The 20451-nt window shown below is 36.8% G+C and overlaps 2 protein-coding genes, 1 long non-coding RNA gene and 1 other non-coding gene across 6 annotated transcripts; all 4 read left to right on the top strand.

Annotated features, from left to right (window-relative positions):
• Positions 1 to 1992: 1992 nt before the first annotated feature.
• Positions 1993 to 3698, top strand: LOC127642743 (arylamine N-acetyltransferase, pineal gland isozyme NAT-10-like). The gene has a single exon (XM_052125254.1). It carries the CDS (start codon positions 1996 to 1998, stop codon positions 2863 to 2865), a length of 870 nt encoding a protein of 289 aa, XP_051981214.1. The 5' UTR covers positions 1993 to 1995; the 3' UTR covers positions 2866 to 3698.
• A 3027-nt stretch (positions 3699 to 6725) lies between these two features.
• On the top strand, positions 6726 to 9550 carry LOC127642742 (nuclear envelope phosphatase-regulatory subunit 1). Of its 2 annotated transcripts, none has more exons than XM_052125252.1 (6): positions 6726 to 6836; positions 7410 to 7505; positions 7730 to 7803; positions 7911 to 8020; positions 8187 to 8241; positions 8373 to 9550. In XM_052125252.1, exons 1-6 carry the CDS (start codon positions 6812 to 6814, stop codon positions 8412 to 8414), a joined length of 402 nt encoding a protein of 133 aa, XP_051981212.1. In that variant the 5' UTR covers positions 6726 to 6811; the 3' UTR covers positions 8415 to 9550. The 2 variants fall into 2 exon arrangements, with proteins under 2 accessions (XP_051981212.1, XP_051981213.1); XM_052125253.1 differs by having other exon boundaries at positions 7434 to 7505.
• Positions 9551 to 9788: 238 nt separating this feature from the next.
• LOC127642744 (uncharacterized) lies at positions 9789 to 13618 on the top strand. Of its 2 annotated transcripts, none has more exons than XR_007970384.1 (5): positions 9789 to 9887; positions 10800 to 11006; positions 11136 to 11227; positions 11322 to 11501; positions 13407 to 13618. It is a non-coding gene; the product is annotated as an uncharacterized LOC127642744 (long non-coding RNA). The 2 variants fall into 2 exon arrangements; XR_007970385.1 differs by having other exon boundaries at positions 11139 to 11227.
• A 1847-nt stretch (positions 13619 to 15465) lies between these two features.
• trnat-agu (transfer RNA threonine (anticodon AGU)) lies at positions 15466 to 15539 on the top strand. Its single transcript has one exon. It is a non-coding gene; the product is annotated as a tRNA-Thr (tRNA).
• Positions 15540 to 20451: the final 4912 nt, after the last annotated feature.

A 20451-nucleotide genomic window follows, 5' to 3' on the forward strand; every position in this document is an offset into this window, starting at 1 on the left:
AGTTGTCAAAAGCTATCGTGAGTATTTTAGTGTTCAGGGGATGTCATAACAATTGGAAGCAGAGCAGGGAGAATTTAAAACAAGAGTACTTCATTCACAAATACACAAGATCCTTCCTTAATGCTGTGGAAGTACTGATATAGACCTTTTTCACACTCCGGGTTTTGGAACGCGGAAGTAAACGTTTGCAGGGTAAACTTCGACAGCAGTGGATGGGAGACCACAAGAAATATTATTTTCACTTTAACCATTTGCTCCAAGGCCAAATTAAAAATCCACTATTACATTTGAATGACTTTCCAGAGGAGGAAACTGATTAAGACCGTTAGATGAGAAATGATGCCAAATTTACTGTCACTCTCTCAGCAGCTCTTATAGAAATAACACAAAGCATAATGTTATAAATTTACACTCAATATTTTAAAAAATGTATAATTATTTAAAACAATGTATAATAATTTTTTTTTTAGATTTACGCTGCTTAAAAGTGGAAATCACAGTCTGTGTTCATGAAACTCCAATAGACAACACAAAACCATAAAATAAAATAAAAAACTCTGGCCATCTTTTCAAGTTTCACCCATCGTGTTATTGTTAAGGTGAGCAGATTTTTTGAGCATTAAACTGGGATGGGGAAAGGGTGCAACTATAGGCCTATTTACACATGCACACATATACATTTGAATGTGTATGTTTTATTGTATATTCTGATTAACAGTTTTAATTTTAAGCCTCCTATGAACAATTGTAATTTTCTTTAATGTTGAACTTGCATGTGTAATAATACGAGCGGTCACTGTTGGAAATTTCATATCAACTACACATTTTAACACAAATTATTAACAAGTTGAAAACTAAAAATTATACGTATAACTATTAAACGCTTGTATTATGAAAAAGTGCAGTGTGAATAGCTGTCTGAATGTGATCTGCCAGGTCCAATTTACCTCTGCAGGTGTTGGAAAAATCGACCATTTAGAGTGACAGAAAAAAAACCTCACAAGCATTTTCATTTAATAAAGGGGTTATTTAGACTCACACCATCAACTCACATAAAGAATACATTAAAGTAATCCATATAAGTAATCAATAATGTCTTCAGAAGCAATATAATAGGTCTGGGTGTGAAGCAGAACAATATTTAATTCCTTTTTTACTCTAAATCTCCACTTTCACTTTCAGATGTAAAAGTAAAAGTGGAAATATGGAGTAGATAAAATTACTAAAATTTTTATCTGTTTCTCACCCACACATACTATATTGCTTCTAAAGATTTATTGCCAATAAAAATCTTATTTGCAGTAGATCTTCAAAATACTGTGCATCTATTCATCTAAACTACCCACAAATTCATCCTATGGAACTGAAGCTTAGTGCATTGGAATATTCATATGCATATGTTTATTTTTAGAATAGGCCTATTATATAAAAAAAAGGAAAAGTTTGTGTCATTTATTCTGTCATAAATAGTTAAAAGAACACTTTATATTGTGCTGTTATTATTATAAGATTTAACTTAACCTCTCATTTTTTGGTGAATCGAAAAAGAATCGAGAAAAAAGATTTCACTGATTCCGAAACGAAGTCGAATCCCAAATTTCTGGAGTCAAATAGCCCTAGATTAGGCCTACACTTTCTTGTGCTTGACGCATGTGCTATAAGGTGCTATAAGGCGCTAGGACGTGTAATCAAGCTTAAAATCATAATCGCCAAAGAGACTGCAGATCAAGATTTATTGTGAAAAAAGGAGATATATTTTGCTCTGTTCTTTCCCAAAACCTATTGGATCACTTAGAAGACATGGATTAAACCACTGGAGTCTCAACAATGTTTTGACTATCGTTCTTACTGTTTGACTTATTCTTTATGTGCAGTGTCTCATAAAGTAACCAGCATTTTGCGAATGTTAATTTTGGTCCCTGAGTGAAATACACTGCCCAGTGTCCACACAAACGCTGATAAAACTGTTTTTGCATTGTTTCTTGTAGGAATATAATGGATCTGGGAGGGTACTTCAAAAGGATTGGATTTACATGCCAATATGACAAAGCTGACTTGAAAACTTTGAACACTATCCACAAGCTGCATGTTATGAATATTCCATTTGAGAACTTAAGCTTGCACTGTGGGGAGAGGAACACCATGGACCTGCAGATCATTTATGATAAAATTGTCAAGAGCAATCGTGGAGGCTGGTGTTGTGAAAACAACTTCTTGTTCTCATGGGTCCTGAAGGAGATGGGTTACAAATACACCATACTAGCCTCCAATGTGTTCAACAGGGCGAATGATCTCAACCCCATGGCAAGTCATCTCATCAATCTGGTGGAGATTGATGGGAAGCCTTACATTGCTGATGTGAGCTTTGGGGTGTCATGCCAAATCTGGTATCCCTTAGAGATGATCTCAGGTAAAGACCAACCACAGCCTTCCGGTGTGTTCCGACTCCTAAATGATGGGACGAGGTGGATTCTGGAGAAGACGGGAAGGAAGCAGTTGGTCCAAGATAATGCCTTTGCTCATTCCAGCCTCCTTGACAACCGCCTGACGAAAAATATATATTGCTTCACATTAACACCGCATAGTTCAGATCATTTCCTGGATACATGCCAACACCTGCAGACTAGTCCAGACTCTCTGTTCATGCTCAAATCCATTTGCTCCCTTCAGACATCCACAGGCTTCAGAGCTCTGATTGGCTGGACTTTCAGTGAGGTCACATTCAATCCACAGGAGGACTCAGACTTGGTAAATATGAAAGAAATCCCAGACAGTGAAATTGAAGATTTACTGCTGGAAAAGTTTAATGTAGTATTAGTTAATAAATTAACTCCTAAAAACAACAAAGCAAAGTATTGCCTTTAGCACTCTGATACTGATCCATGAACCAGTGTATTTTGTAATAATATTAAATGAAAAGTTTAATAACTGTGCCACATTTTGTGAACAAATATATGCATCAATAGAGACGATTTCACCTTAACCTTTTTGAAATTATTTCAGCAAATTGCTGCTACGATACTGTATGCGTAGTGATGCAATTTATATACTTTTATATTAATTTATAATATATTTTCTATATTATTAATTTTATACTTATGAAATTATGAAATGCACTCCCCACATGCTGATCACACACAGCAAACATATTTTGTAGTATAAGATTTCCAACCACGGGAATGTGTTAAGCAGGTTACAGGAGGCACTTGGAAATACATTTATTTTTAAACCTATAAAATATGTTAAAAATAAATAAAAAAAGAAAGATGTGTGTTATATGTGCAAGTTTTATAATTTTGTGTGCATAAAATTTGTAGCAGAAAAATTTATACTTTGCGAGTCTGCTTTTGAACCACAGTAGTGACTTAAATAAATTATTAACTTGTATTTAATATAATACAGTGTAATTATGTAATTTCATAATTGTAAGTTCCTTAAAGCAGAACCATAATGATCTATATTTCAAAAATAATTCTGGAGCTATTGTAAACCCTTAAGGTATGCAAACACACACACGCAAAAGCTTGACAATTTGTTGTGTGATGCATGAGGGTTTAAGAATGTAATATTCAAAAGGACCCTGATACATAATCCATAACTTTTTTAATGTAATTATTGCATGTGTTCTCTTTTTTTTCTTGTTTTTCATTTCTTTAATGTCTTGTAATTGTGGTTTTGGAGTAAATAAAAATTACATTGAGTGGAAAAACACTAAATACATTTTTTGAATTGAGCAGTGGGGGAAAAACAAAGAGCTCTGGGAATTAAAAACTATTTTTTTTATTGCAAATTACATATTGAATGTTATAAACAGAACACTAGGACTGTACAAGACAATCAAAGGTAGAAAAAAGGGGAAAAGGCTAAATCCTCAGCCAGAAGGAAAAACAACATTTCAGAAAGGAGGCGTTCTTGTCATCATTGACGCTACAAAAAAACTGAAAGCTCAACTGCATGTTTATTACTTGACATTTTTTAAAATATATCTGTCAAAGATATCATCAACTGACAGTTTAGAAAGGGAGACAATAAGAACTCAAATTCTCCCAAAGAGTTTGTACATGTTTACAGACATAAAATAAATGATCCAGACTTTCTCCATTTGATGGAAAACACACAAATTAGACACATCAGAAGAAACAGCAATTAGACAATTTGCTGGATAGATATTATGCAATATATTAAAATGTACTTGTCTTATCTTATGAGAAATGCAATATATTTTAGATTGTAACCAGGCATTTTCCAGTGGACATTTATATATATAGTTATATAGGAACTATATAGGTATAGTTCCTAGTTTTTTTCAACAAAGTTAAGGTGTGTTTTAATTAATTTGTGACAGTGTTTAAAGCTACACTATGTAACTAGGTTTTTTTTGTTAAAAAATTAACTAAATGTTATTAATGAGAGTGTGCAACAAATGTGTTTAGGTCGTATAAGTATACAGAGAAAATAAGCTTTGGCTACTGAAAGAGTTGCTTCACCTTGAATGTTTGTTGTCACAACGATCAAGAAAAATTGACCATGGGTCATTCGAAACATCAAACCTCCAGGGAACCACCTGTTGTAAAATCAAAGAAACCCAGAACAGAGAAGAGTCGACAAGCAAAAAGGGAAAGTCCGTAATAAAACCTGAATCAATATCGGCTTTTCAGAGGTGGCGACAACTCCAAAATCTGAAAGGATTTAAAAGCGACCCAAAGATGGCTTTTTTCTTACTCAACAGGTAAGATATTTTATTGATATGGTTTATGTGTAGTTGTGTAATCACACACACACTCATGTCTGTGTGTGTAAAATACAATAATTTTACTGTAATTGGTGCAGAACTTTTCACTTGCCAGCACACGTGTGTATTTTTGTTTAATCTATATAAATAATTTATATTAGGGCTATCGATTTAATGCGTTAATTTAGTGCGATTAATTTTATTAAAAATGAAGTGTTAAAAAAATTAAAGCAATCAATCGCATGCGCATTGTAATAAGGAAGATTCCTGAGAAATGTAAGCTTATAGTATCACCTGTTTTCTCCAGAGGGCAGTAATTGAAATTTCAGCTGTGTGGCAACGCACAGTTTATACAGTGAAGAAAACAACACTTCAGCAGACAGAAGAACACAAACATGCATTACGTTCTTGTGTTCAAACACTTGATGGAGCACAAATTCGAACTTTAAGGAATCTCAAGATGTGTTCTAAGTATTAAACTATATTTAACTTGACACAGTGACCCAAACATTTTAGGTTTATGACGCAACGCCCCGAGACGCTACACAAGCATGTCTGCCGCTTTTTGAAATTGACGGGTCCTTAAACAAGACCTCTTAATAAATCTCAAACTGATTGACAAATTCACTTGTGAAATGGATTTCTGTGAACTGTATGCCAATGATTGACTTATGTTCAATAATATGGTAGTAAACAAGATGTTCATTCTAACTTATTTTTCTTTTTCTTACTGGTTTCTCTTTCGTGGAAGAAACTATTCTGCTATTGTGTAGCCCACTATGTTAAACTAGGCCAACACATATAAGGTGAAGAAACTATTCTGCTAAATTCTATTGATTTACACTGCTTTACTGAATGATATATAAAGATGTGCTTGAACAATAAACAACAAGAGAAGGAACTGATACACTCTGTGTAGTTGTGATTTGTTCCTCTTCCCTCATGAGGTTTGGAGGCGCAAACTCAACGAATGCAGACTGAGAAACTATTGATAGAGGGATCAAAGAAAACCAATCCTTACAAAGTAAACTCCAGGGTTTTCTTACAGCGATTAAATGTGATTAATTAATCAGGACATCATGTCATTAATTCGATTAAAATTTGTAATTGATTGACAGCCCTAATTTATTTAAATAAATCCTTTAGTCCTAGGCTTGCCAAGGACATGTGAGTCTTGAAATGATGTTGACCACTGGTTGGTAACAATGACAATCTATAAATGATGTGCTATTGTGGTCTATTTGTCCAGACTATCCTGCAGTTATAAAAACTTTACAACGTTTGACCTTAGCAGACTAGCAATCATTATGCGAATGTTGCCCAACTTTTGTAACATTATTTATTTCAAAATATCAATGTTTCCCAGAAGTCAAAAGAACAGGATAATATATGGCACTTATCTGCTCAGATGACATGTTTTCAGATATTCGTCTTTTCCTTCTGTTCATGTCCTGTATGCATGTGTAGACTGGTGTCTCGAACCATTCATCCGTGCTGAGGAGCATAGCCAAAGCATAACCAAAATAATGTTCTTCTGCAAGATGTATTCAGTTTTATTTTTTAACTGCTAGAGTGCCAAAAGTTACATAGTGTAGCTTAAAACAATGGAATTAAAAGTCCTCGCCAGCACGAGACAATTATAAAATGTTTTAAATTCTTCATACTCAAGTAAACGTAAACTACATAAACTTTAAACTGATTCTAAACAAAAACAAAACCTTTATTAAACCATTAATCCATGAACAAAGATTTGTTTTGTATTAACATTTAAATTATTCCACTGTATCTTTTGTGGGGAGAAAAGTTGTGCAGAAATCACCGTTTCCAAGCCAGCAAAGATTGTTGGAGAAATTGGGTAAGAAACTTAATTTCAAAAGAAAGCTCAAGCTAACTATTTTCATACAAATGGATTCAAATAACAAACTGAGTGGGATTACAAACACCTTCCATCAGGTTCTTGTGACGCACTCTGCTTAAGCCAATGAGAACAAAGCTTCCGCGATTGGCCGGTGCGCGCTGAGCCGCAGCTGCGTGTCTCTGCAGGCCTGGTCTGAGCGACTGTAACACCGTGGAAGAGAAATGAATTCATTAGAGCAAGCTGAAGGTACATTACAATTATTCGATTATCAGTTTAATGCACACATCTGCAAGTGTCATCGTCAAGCATAAAGGGGGGTTCACATGTCGGTTATGGCCACTTAGTTTTGTTGTGTTGGCATTGGGCTGCTAGCGTCAAAGCTAAGACTCTTTGGACTGAAGTAATTAAAGACAAACGGTGATTTTGTAAACACGCATTGCAACACAAAACATTTATGTGAAGGAGCATGTTACTGTAATATTGAAAGGTTAAAAAGCCTCAGTTAGATTGAGTGTAGCTTCACTGCGTTTCAAGAGCCTAACGATGTCTTTGCTTTCAGTATCATCGAGTTGCGCAATCATTAGGCCGGCATATCAGACAGTGTATATCATATGAAGAATATTGTACAACGCTGACTTAACTTAATTAATTCTCATGTCATTTTCCATATCTAGCCTATAAATGTAGCTCTTTTTGATGATGCATTTCCTGGGCGATGTGAATAGCAGCACAATTACATAAGTGGTAGATGATTTCTTTGAAAATTAAAAATATAAAATGTGTTAACTTACTGTCATATTCATGGTCTGTGTTTTTCAGTGCAGTTATTTTCCTTCTCTGCAGACTTGAAGGCTTTTGAGAGGAGACTGACAGAGTATGTGTCTTGTTTGCAGCCGGCCACAGGCCGTTGGCGTAGTAAGTCACTCCAGTTATGAATCTCAGTTTAATACCTGAAATAAAATCTATATTGTATGTTTCTGTGCTCCAAACCAAGAGCTATACACACTTAACTTGAGTGTCTTTAACACCTTTGTTGGCTATCAGAAAGGATTTAAGTAATCATATTAAGTCTTGTTTTTCCTAAAATGTATTTAGAAAATACTACTACTCTCTCTCTCTCTCTCTCTTTTGTTTTGCAGTGATTCTTATTGTGGTGTCTGTGTGCACAGCAACAGGAGCCTGGAATTGGCTGATAGATCCAGACACTCAGAAAGTATGACACATCAGATTTACAAAGGATGTCAAATTAGCATCAAATCTGCTTGTGTGCCTTAACAGATGTTTGTTGGTTCCCTCTGTCATGCCTTTCTCTTTCCACAGGTTTCTTTCTTCTCATCATTATGGAATCATCCGTTTTTCACGATCAGCTGTGTAACTCTCATTGGCCTGTTCTTTGCTGGAATACACAAACGGGTTGTCGCGCCATCAATGTATCCTTTTCAATACAGGGAATGTCTTATGTTGTTCATCATGTTTCATGATTGGTGATCAATCAGTCTGTGCAGTATTAACGCTTCCACAACTGCACATTAGCAGTATACCTCAGACTGGCAAAATGCAGTGAGTTGCAGATCTCTCCTTAACCTGTTGTTGCAGTATTGCAGCACGCTGCCGGACTGTACTAGCAGAATATAACATGTCCTGTGATGATGTGAGTACTTGTGTGCTTTGACTAATTTTTGTGTATTATCTCAGACATTATATGTTACATATCGACTTGATTTAAAAAAAATTGTGCAAACATTTCTGTTTAATGTGTTTTTGTCCTTCCTCGTGTCCTAGACGGGGAAACTTATCCTGAAGCCTCGACCTCATATTCAATAGCACCTTGAAGAATGAGAGTGGAGAATATTTCATATCATATTATTAATCATCAAGATTGTACAAGACCTCAATGCCAGGAGATTATCCAAAGTGTGAGGGAGTCAATCTTTCAAACAGAACTCTTAACTTCCCTCTTCAATTTATGTAGAAGCAATGGGAGCTCATTAGAAAATACCCCTCTTGAAGAAAAACAAAACATTGTTTCTGCAATTTTAGATAACATCCTTATCCTCAACTTCTTATTTTTCTGTTGGAAAATGTGTTTTATTCAATTGTGGATTTTGACATCCTCATTTCTAATGCCATGATCTTATTTTAGATGAATATGGTGTTTGTATTTTTAAGCAAATTGCTGAAAACTAAATAAATATTCAAGTGTGGATATTTTTTCAACTTAAGCAGATTTTTTTACATATGGACACGATATTTTGCAGTGTTATGCCTATGAAATTATGCGCCAATTTTTGTTGTTTTTAAAGTACTTTTATGTGACCAAAGGCTGCACTAGTTGTGTAACTTCAAAGGGAAACAGGCAATTGCATCAAGTCAGTGTCATGGTTGACCAAGATTTTATTTATTTTCACTCCATAATAAAAATGTAAATGAAAACATTTAAGTGAGTGGTGTTGGCAATAATAAAAGTTTGTGTTGAACAGAGTTTGTCATGTTTATCATCATAACTGGCATATATACTAGTACATAACACTAATAATTGAACCATTCATCCCTGCTTTTATAGAGAGGTTATTTCATATTGAAACTTCTTTTAAAGTGGTAAGGTGACATGGTGGAAATAAGTGTGGTTACTACTCCACAAGTACTGTATTAGAAATAAAGTTAAAAAGGTGTCTTTTCAACTTACACATGTAATCCAGCAAATCATTATTTATTTGTATTTTTTTACCATGAAACTATTTTACCTTTTTTGTATTGCACTCATTCAGTTACACTGCTGTACTGGTCAATTGTGCTGTTTGGCTCAAGTGGATGATGAAAATGTTTTTTATTTTATTTTGTTTTAATACATTACAATTTGTAATGAATAAATACAAAAATATTTTTTTGAGTTGTACAGTATGAAGTTTTAATTTATATATGTAATTTGTATTTTGTCTTATTACTAGCCTATTATTCATTTCCCCTTTTTTCTTTTACTTTGCTTATTTTGCTTTAATTTGATAAGAAGTTTATTACATTACAAATTATATAGTTTTATGCTTATAATTCTATATAAAAAGTATACTGTTGGTGTTTATTGAATAAAAAGACTACTAGTACATTATGTGTAACTTTATGTATTATTATTTTAATCAACGCTAGACGAAACACAGTAAAACTGTGAGTGTCTGTCAGCAGAGGCAGAGTCAGATATGAGCTCAACCGCCCACCGTACTTTTTGAAACATGGCGTCTGACGAAGACAGCGTTGAAGATTTAATGACTTATGGAACTCCTTTAGAGCCATTGAACGAAGGTATTATATGTGTGTGTAATGAAGCTGTCATTTGGGTGAATTTCCATTTCTTTAACGGAAGCTGTTCTAAACTGGTCAACACCTTGGCTGTTTGCGGTCATTTTTGTCCTGATATAATAAAGGTATACCCCTTTTTCAGTGCTGTAGTAGTGTCTGAAGAGGTGCGCGTTTATAGACAATCTCTTCTTCTTGAGATTCTTAAGATAAGGGACAAAACATCTCCTACATACAAAAGTCCCTTTATGTTAAAATCAAGAAATTCATAATAATACAAATATTGAAAGTTAAATCTAAAGGAAATGTGTTGGAAACTCGGGGCATTCGTTACTTCATTCGTTAAATCATTAGAATTAAATAAAAAATGCATGCTCTATACCTGGAAGCAAATGTAACTTAACCTGTCCTCATCAAGAGGTCACAATGTTAAACCGCCAAACAACAAAGTGTTTAAAAGCTAGGGATCTATAAGATATCAAACAATACATAAAATAAACTTTAAATTATATGTTCCATATAATACTGTCTATCCAACTTGTGTCCTCACTTTGCATCAACTCCTTCAGATTTAAAAACAAAAAATCCTGAATAAATCAGACAATGTCATGTTCAGTTATAACTCTTGAGTACCCCTTTTCCACTTCCTGCTCATGGTGGATGCAACAGTAGGACACGTGGTTTTATATTTTAAACAAACAATGTTTAAGTCTCTGCGGTCACAGCTTCAACATGTCAACTCCGTCATTCCCAATAGGATAATTTCTGTTAGAATTGTGATACATTTTTACATATTTGACTATATATAATTCATTCATTCATTATAACAGAATGAGCTTCAGTTCTGAATTACTCAGCTATGATGTGATATGAATAAGCTGTGCATTTAAAGTAGGCTCATCGTCGTTTTATTCTTAGGTGTATCCTCCCCTGATCTACTATGTGACTATTGGCCTGTACATACATTATTTCCACCCTGTGGTTGATTCATTCCTTGTCAGCCGTATTTGCCCAGGCACTTCAGGCTTCACACGGACACCTATCCAAGGATATTAACCCAGCAGGGCTGCCACGCCTTAGATTCTGCTCAAAGACATGAAATGCTGGGAGAGACAGCTCTACAGGGTAAATCAAATCACTTTATTTATCTACGAGTGTAATGATGAGTAAAAGACAAGGGTGCATGGCCCACACTTTTGTCATACAAAAACAAAAATTGTTTTACAGACTTATTTAACATTTTATATCCCACAGCAGATGCCAGACCTTTAAACCATTCACAAAAAATCCTCTGAAATAGACTCGCTATGACCTCTATATCAGCAAACTCAAACAAGGAGACAAAGGTGAACAAAAATGTTTGGTCCTAATAATTCTTCATTTGCTAATCTTTTTTTCCTTGTCATTCACCAAGTACCTGATTTCTGCTTTATGTGGCAGTCATTTGTAAATGCCCAGGAGTCAAGTCTGGACTCATCCATGATGGAGTGGGAGAGAGGAAGAGAAAGGGAGGAATTTGTGCGTGCTGTGTTACTCCATATGCCAAGCAACTCCTCGCGGTTCACACGTAGCAAACATGAGAACGACACGGACAATGTGGAGGTCACAAAAGCTCAAGAGGTGAGGAGTTCTACTTTAACATTGCAATAAAACCACTCAGGTTACATTCAGTTATAAGTTCAAATTGCGACTGAAAATTCACAAGGTGCTTGTGGCCTATAGTAGAGGGACAAAGACCCCAATTACACCTGGCATTAATGGTTGATGCCGATATCCAGAGAGCAGGGGGGCCTTTAGGCAGATACAATGCAGATATATTACACTATTTAATATAGTAAATAACAAACATAAAATTGCTAAAAAATAATAAAGACATGACCGTCATGATTTGTGAATGAGAGGAAATTTTGATCCGGATCCTGAAGTTTTAGATTCTGGCTGATAGAATATGCGCTTCAGAGGAAGATATTAGATGAGCGCTCGACGGGAAGAAAATGCTGTATTTTCATGAGGTTCGTAAATTACATCTGTTTAAATTAGATATCTGCATATTTGCAAACGGTATATCGTCTTTTATATTAGAAAAGTTACAGACAGTTGAGGAGAGACTGCTAGAATAAGTGCTTCGGTGGAAGATTTATGAGCATTCCACAGGATACTGGATCTGCCGAAGTTGTGTGAGGTTGGTTTTTTATCTGTTTATTCAAGATATGCACATATTTGCAGATGGTATATGATATTTGTTTTATTTATATATTTACTGAATATATAATGCACCTGACAGCAAACCTACAGCCTGTAAGTATTGTTACTAATTTCACATGCATAAGAGGTTAACAATCATAACAGAAAATATACAAGTCTGACATTTAAGGTGGTCTCTTTAGTTCTAAGGGTCAGGAAGAGGGTCATTTTGGACTGTTTTTGGTGTACGATCTCTTGACAAGCACTATAAGTGGACTTTGTGGAAAACAATAAAATAAAGACATTTATTATATGACCCCTTTAAGAAAAGCTACAGTTAGCCTATTTTAAGTGAGGCACTTATCAGCAACAGCTAAAATCTAATGCAACTGAATGTTCACATTTTTGTTGATACTGCTGCATAGCTCACAGCACGCTGATTGATAAGATGTGCCAGTGTGGTTGCCAGATATTAAGTCCGGGAATCTTTATAAATTAATAAGTGTGACTACCATCAGACCTTTTTGGGAATGTGGTCTATTTATTATTCTTTTTTATTTATTTATTTTTTTAATCCTCTTTTCTCCCAATTTGGAATGCCCAAGGTCCTCGTGGTGGTGCAGTTACTCACCTCAATCAGTGGACAAGTCTCTGTTGCCTCCGCTTCTTAGACAGTCAATCCACGCATCTTCTCACGTGGCTCGTTGTGCATGACACAGAGGAGACTCTGCATTTGGAGGCTCATGCTACTATCCGAGATCCATGCACAACTCGCCACGCGCACCACTGAGAGCGAGATCCCCTTATCGCGACCCCGAGGAGGTTACCCTGTGTGACTCTACCCTCCCTATTAACTGGGCCAATGGCTGGAGTGACTCCGCTCGCCCTGGATTAGAACTCATGATTTCTGGGGTGGTAGTCAGCATCAATACTGAGCTACCCAGCCTCCCAATGTGGTCTATTTTTAAAGTATCTAAAAAATACAACTCGTGATTCTTTGATTTGTACATGCGGTTGTGTTTTCAATTGAGCCCAATTTTGCATGAAACCTGGCAACACTACACACGCGCTTCAGCTGATCTGGGAAAGAGAGAGCGAAAAGATGCATTTGCAGCACGTCTGCACTGTTCAGAAAAACAATTGCGTTTCTCACGTGATTGAAAATATATATTTTTTCTTTATGCCTTATTTTGTGATCATTATGAGAAAAGTATTCTAACAAAATGTTATAAAGTAACTATATTCTGAATACAGGTGCTTGAAAACATAATGGGGTCTCAATACAGTTACTTCATTTTTGTATTCTGAATAAGTAACACTGTTACATGGAATCCGTTACAGCCCAACCCTGCCGATGGATAGCAGAAGACTGAAGAGAAGGAGGACAATGAGGAAGATCTGAGGCCTCCAATGATAATTGTCAAACCTCCAGGACAAGCTATAAAACATATCTGAAGAACAGTTTGTCCTTTTGTGAGGATTCTGTCTTACAAACACAGCAACATAATGGAAGAAAGAGTGTGTGTGTGTGTGCGCTTTGGTGAATGTCTTCATATAAGTGACAAAATGTATCTATGATCTCAAATGTTTTTGATTAAAAAATGTATATATTTAAATAAAAATGGTGAGTGAGTGTTTGTGATAATTGCATGACAGGAAGTGCCTAAAGGTTTAACAAATGAGATTGCCCTTAATTAAATGTAACCAGAAATTGACCACTGGTTTTAGTGGGGTTTTGGGCACCTTTAAGGGATGGTTCGCCCAAATATTATCTCATCATTTACTCACCCTCGTGTCATCTAAGATTTGAATTACTTTCTTTCTTCTGTAGAACACAAACAACATTTTTTAGAAGAATATCTCTGCTCTGTAGGTCTATACAATGCAACTGAATGGTAGATAGACCTTTGAAACTCCAAAATGCAGATAAAGGCAACATTAAAGCTGATGTAATATCTGCGCCACTGAACAGAATTGCAAAAATAAACAATGTTTTCAAAACAGCATTCCAAATACGCCCATCATCTGCTGTTGTTTGAACCGTCCGATAGTCCTGCCCCCAACTCGTGCCATTGGTCAAGTAATGTTGTTGAGGTGGGTCTAAGCGGGTCGCTCTAAACATACAGAAATGTCATAGTTCCACAGAGACAATGCGCTTTCAGCAGGGGTGGGGAACCTTTTTTCCATTAAGGGCCATTTGAGTATTTACGAAATTATTCGGGGGCCATACAATTGCTTGCAATTTCTGATTGTGGGTTGAAATTAATGTACGCATTCTGTTACGTGCTCACACACCAAAAACACTAAAAGGGCTGTCTATTATACAAAATGTTGTGTTATTTAAAATTATTTTTATGATTAAGATTCAACTTTATTGCCATTGTACAGAGTACAGTTACAGAGCCAATGAAATGCAGTTTTAAACAGTATTTGAAAGGAATTTATTTATTTATTTATTTATTTTTTTCAGGTTAATTGAATCAAGGCCATTTTTTGTTTTTCAAATGATTTCTCAAAATGGCCTGGTGGGCCTTATACTGCCCTGAGGCCTGACGTTCCCACCCCTGGTTTAAAGTATTCGATAAAATAAACCTCAGAATGACTTGTAGTTGTCTTTGCATATTAAGCTGGTATAGAAGGAAGTATTTTAATAATGTAATGAATTCGACTCCAGTTGTTTAATCAATGTATTCTGAAGTGATTTAGTTGGTTTTGAGTGAGAACAGACCAAATTATGTGCAGAGCAATAGATGGCTATTCGCTGCCTTCATGCTGCCACCTATTGGTCGGGTCTGATCAAAGGTGGAGATTAACAGTAAAAGAACCTGACTTAAATGTTGATCTGTTTCTCACCCACAGCTATCATATTACTTCTGAAGATATGATTTAACCACTGGATCGTGTGGATTACTTTTATGCTGCCTTTATTTGATTTTTGGAGATTCAAAGTTTTGTCCACCATTCACTTGCATTTTGAGGATCTACAGTGCTGAAATATTCTCCTAAAATTCTTCATTTGTCTGCAGAAGAAATAAAAAAGTCATACAGATCTGGGGTGGCGAGGCCGATTAAATTATGAGAGCATTTTCATTTCTGCGTGAACTATCACTTTAAATCAGCTATGACAAGCGGATAGATGAGATCACGAGTCATGATTGAGGCAGAGGGGTAATGCTCATACTATTTGTCATTTTGCATTATTTTGAAAGATATGCTAAATGTTGAGTTTTTCAGAAGTTCCTTTGGAAGATGAGACGTGGCGTATAGTTTTTTGCCTTCTGAAAATGCCAGCTGTATACTGGCAGCGACTAACAACAAATTAATACTCTTCGCCTATTAAGCCTACTGATTCTAGTGTAGCCTATGTATGTATAAAGTAGATGGTAGCTAACCAACCAGTGGCGCCGTGGCTTAGATGGTTAAAGCGCCTGTCTAGTAAACAGGAGATCCTGGGTTCGAATCCCAGCGGTGCCTTTTGTAACATGGAAGACGCGCGATTACTTTCACATTTATATCCAACGCTTAATGATGGAAGAATATTTGCCATAAAAGAACGACTTCGAAAAGGTTTCGGTCTGAAATACGTCACAGAGAACAATTCATTTATATACAGATCTCTTGTACATTGAAACCAGTCGGTGCAGAATTCTTCTCAAACGAACTGTGTTCTCGGCTTGTGAATTATTTCCATCGATGCATCCTCTGTCCACGAGAGGGCATGCTTTCAGTGCTATACACCGGCTGGTAGTCTTACCCAAACGAGATTACATGAAAAAACATGAAAACAAACCAAGATATATTTCAGAAAGAAAAAAATGTCTGTTTACATAGTTACAACAAAACTTCAATCTTACATGCGCAGTCCCATTATTTTATATTATTATTAAAATCCGAAGTTTACCATTTTAGATCAGCGACATTTTTATCGTCGTGTTTTCATTATGGATATTATCCATCATATTGCACAGATCACTTCATTGAGCTGGATAATCGTGCTCTCGGACGGATTACTTCACCGTGCACGAGACTTTGCGACGCGCAGGAAGGAATTATTACATCATTGTCACAAAAGGAGTGAGAGACGGTGACGACATAATGCTCATATATCAGAATACAGTGAAAAGAAACCATACAATGATATAACTATTATCTGGACACGCGCCATGTCCGACTCGGCACAGACGACGATTGCCCTTAGAAAATAAGTAATGCTTTAAAGAAGCTTTGTTGCTATAATCTTTCCCTCTAAACATCCAGTCGAATCCCGTCACTCTCCTGAAGGTCTCCCTGCCTTTCCCTCCAGTCAGTGCAAGTGCCTGCCCCTCAAAAAAGGCAGAGATGCTGCGGCGTTTTGATGCACGTGCAATACATCGATCATAAATGTAAAACCGACATGAGATATGTCGCTAAATATGTCTGGATTACAAGGGAAATGACTTGATCTGTGAAGAAGATGACAATGATGATGGAGAGAATCGGGGCGATGAGGCTTTACCTTATGAAATGGATTTGTCTGCGCTGGGCTTGGGTTTGTCTGGGTAAGAAGACTCGGTGATTGTGATATTTCCACACATCTATAATTATGTCATATTTTGTATTAAACAAAATGGTGAAGTGCATGTTAGATTTACACCAAACCAGAAGTAAAGCGCGACTCACTTTTTTATTACGTCTTGAATCTGAAACGATGGCTCCAAAATATATGTTAAATAAGATTGAATCACTAGTAAAAGGCCGTGTGCAGGTGATTATATGCTCAAGTATGCGAATGGCACAACCGATGACAAAAGAAAGATTAAGCGGTTTATCACAGGTTTTGCAGTCGAGGAGGAGGACAGATCCCCTTTTGGCTTGTTGCCATGGCAGTTATAAACACGGCTGTATCAAATAGATTATGAATGTTAAGCTATTACAAATGTCTATTATGACATAACTATACCGTTGATCACTAGTGCATACTGTTTCTTTTCTTTAATAAGGACTTTCTGGTGTTTGTAAATCATGCATATCAGTAACCGGTCAGTAACCTATGATCTGACAAACACAGATGGAAGAGACTGAACACTGGAGAAAGGGACCACAGCATTGAATGTGTATGCTATCATATCTTAAATATGCAGAGATAGAAGTACAGAAAGAGAATAAATTGTTGTTAAATTGGAGGTGGTATTCAGTGTTGGGGTGGTGACAAAAGACTGTTTGGAGGGGGGTAGGTTTGTTGATAGTACCAGTGACACCTAGAGCTCTCCCACTCTCAAACAGACAAAGGGGCCTCTTCTCTATTTCTCTTTCTCTCATTTCGCATATGCACACATGCAAGCCATTGTGTGTTCAAAGTGTGTTCTTCACGCTAAATGTATTACTGATATTGAGACAATATTTAAGCATTTAATCTTTCTCAATTTTAGGTGATGTGTTCTGATCTGATCGATGACGACATTGGGGATTTTCCCTAGTCATAATGGTCTGCAATACAGGGTTCCCACATTCATGGAAAATCTTGAGATTTTCTTTTTTATTGTGATGGATACTTATAAAAACCTTAAAACTCATGGACATTTCTATAGTGAATGTACAATTTCATGGTTTTCCCCTGCACTAAATATATCTAATCAGCCAGATATTGCTCTTTTGCAGAGTAAAACTTGCTCACAAGCCACAGTGATGTCTGATTTGTAAGTAAATTTTTCTTATGAGAAGGCAACTAGGTCAAAATGGTTCACACATCTCTCTGAATGATTCAAGGGGTGTAACGATTCACTAATCTCAATTAGGTTCTATTCACTATACTCAATTCACAATTGAATACTCTCACTATACTTTAAATAAAGCCAGAATCAAGAAAAGTCGCAAGGTGCTGTAAGCAATTTTATGGGATGGTATGCAGAAAGTGTTCCTTCTCTCTGAAAGATATGACTGAATTAAGTGTCCTGAGATATCTCAGCGTCTCTGTGACAGCACTATACTGTATAAACAGCAAACAAAAATGTGCAATTTTACATCAGTTAATCAGAAACTTTGATGTACTTTTACTTTTAATGGCATATTCAGATTCAGAACAGTTTTCAGCTGCAGGTGCTACTGTTGTGCTTCACAACTGTGAGAAGACACAATGCTGCTTAAATATTTGATGACCTTCTCAATGCTATTTTGGAGGGTGGTATATGGGAGAGGGGGAGTGTCTAATTCAACGGCTCAGTCTTGTGGATGTTCCAGAATGGCTAAAATCACTTAAAGCACCTTTTAGATTGAGCAGTTATTATTATTATTATTATAACTTTTAAGATATATGCAAAACAGTTCCTTTCCATTACTAGAAAACAAAAAACATTGTTAATCAAAATGATCCATCAGGGATGGACTGGGGCTAAGAATCTGCCCAGCCCAGGGCAATGGTGACACCAGAAAATAAATTGAATAATTCTGCTTAGCTGAAAATACACAATTATGTTAGAAACATACAGTATGCTTGCACAGATTATTAGCAAATTGTTCTGAATCAAAAATGTTTATAAAAAGCTGTATCCAGAAATTACAAGTGACTGCAATGATCATGGAATGTTTTATAGGTCATAGAGTGTGGGAACCCTGATAGTCTTGATAAAGTTATAAAATAAAGAAATATCAGGTATCTCAAGGATTGAAAAATGTCTTTGCTTATAGAAGTGATTTGTTTCGAACTGTCTTATGTATAACTGCCAGCCTGAGAGACAAGTCACACATTAGTCTGATTCATTTCGCCGTGGTAAACGGCCAGAACAGAAGCAAAAAAGATATAGAAGAATAACTGAAAAAAGAAGGAAAAGACAGGTCTGAGTTCAGGTTATGCGTGCTGCATGTATCACAGAAATCGAAAGGATGTCAGTGGGGTGCTGTGCTTAACTCACTAACTCACTGTACCATCTGCAGTACTGTTAATATCATATCCACACTGCAACAGGGCCGGATCGAACACTCGGGAGAGCTCCGTGGAAAATCTCATGAATGCTGTGCAACAGGGAAGTCTGTTGTCCCACGTGGCATTTCCCAAAACATCGGCTCTTCCGGTGAGGAGCGTGATGGCATGTGCCACCTTCATTGACTCCAACGGGAAAGCAGAGGGCTGCAATAAGAAGTACACAGCACATGCAACAAGAGTCTGCCTCACCTGAGAACGGCGCTTGAGCATTGGGTCAGGGCTCGTAGTGTCCAGAAATGTGGGCAATCAGTGGAGGCTGGTATCGGGAAACTGGCAGAGTTGTTGTATGACAGAGGTGAGCTCAGCGAGCAGTGATGCCATCATCTCCAGAGCCCGGTTATTAGCGAAGATTTGATTCTGCTGATGTCTCAATGAAGCATCCTGACTCACAGGGCAGAGTGATGAGTAGATTCCTCTGCTGGGTCCATCATGGCTGGATTGATCTGTCACAAAACGAGAGCAAGACAGAGACCCAAGCGCAGAGGAACAGTTCAAAAGGATTTATTTACAATAAATGATTATGTTAACGATCATGGAGATCCCGGCTCCGCAATATTTATGAGGAATCCGTTGAAGCTTTGTGAGCAAAGAGAACAAGCATACAGCAGATTGGAAGGCAATCGCTTTCCTGACACGTAGGCAGAGACGAGGAATCCTCCATTAAATATTTGTGAGCGCAGAGAACAAGCGTTCAGGAAGCTGGAAGGTAACCACATAACCGACACGTGGGCAGAGACGGGCAACCAAACAGATATACAAGACAGGCCCAACTAAGCTGAGAGTGCGAGGTTAGTTGCTTAAACAAACTAACACACATCAACACTAAACACTATTACATTCACTAAACCACATTCAACAATCCAGCCATGAACATGACACATGAGGGGATTCAAATAGACAGGAACAGACAAGGGACAGGTGCTGCTCGCCAGCTGAATTATAAGCATTCCCATGGAAATGCTGATTCTGCATGCCAGTGGCACCTGAAACACATGAGGGAAAAACGTAAACACGATTTGACCAAAACAAACAGAACATGGAGCAAAAGTGTCTGACACAGATCGAAACCGAACCATATAGGAAGTCAGGATCCAGACACCATGCTTTGGACATGACTCAAGGCCGACCGAAGAGCGCAAGGTGGTAACTCACAACCGGACCAAAGAGCGTACACGAAACTCAAGACAGAACACGGGGCGATGGTGTCATGGTCCCATCAGACAAAACCCTACCAGACAAGGTGACAGGACTGTGACATACCTTGAGATTCAACATCCTCAGAAGCGATATGTGTTTATATGCTGGGATTGCCTAAGGTACTCATCAGCTTCTACATATCATGAATGAACAGTCTTATTATTTGTAATGTAAAAGCTGTGGTTGTGTGTGCGAAAGATCTGTGCTCATGCTGCATGGTGAGAGAGAGGA

The sequence above is a fragment of the Xyrauchen texanus genome, unplaced genomic scaffold (assembly GCF_025860055.1).
Source record: "Xyrauchen texanus isolate HMW12.3.18 unplaced genomic scaffold, RBS_HiC_50CHRs HiC_scaffold_786, whole genome shotgun sequence".
Taxonomy (NCBI): Eukaryota; Metazoa; Chordata; class Actinopteri; order Cypriniformes; family Catostomidae; genus Xyrauchen; species Xyrauchen texanus.

Bases quoted from the DNA above. Each gene is read 5' to 3' on its own strand.
- LOC127642742 (XM_052125252.1), top strand. From the start codon at position 6,812: ATGAATTCATTAGAGCAAGCTGAAG. The intron at 6,837-7,409 runs GTACATTACAAT...TGTGTTTTTCAG, and splicing joins TTCATTAGAGCAAGCTGAAG to TGCAGTTATTTTCCTTCTCT. The intron at 7,506-7,729 runs GTAAGTCACTCC...TTTGTTTTGCAG, and splicing joins GGCCACAGGCCGTTGGCGTA to TGATTCTTATTGTGGTGTCT.
- LOC127642743 (XM_052125254.1), top strand. From the start codon at position 1,996: ATGGATCTGGGAGGGTACTTCAAAAGGATTGGATTTACATGCCAATAT.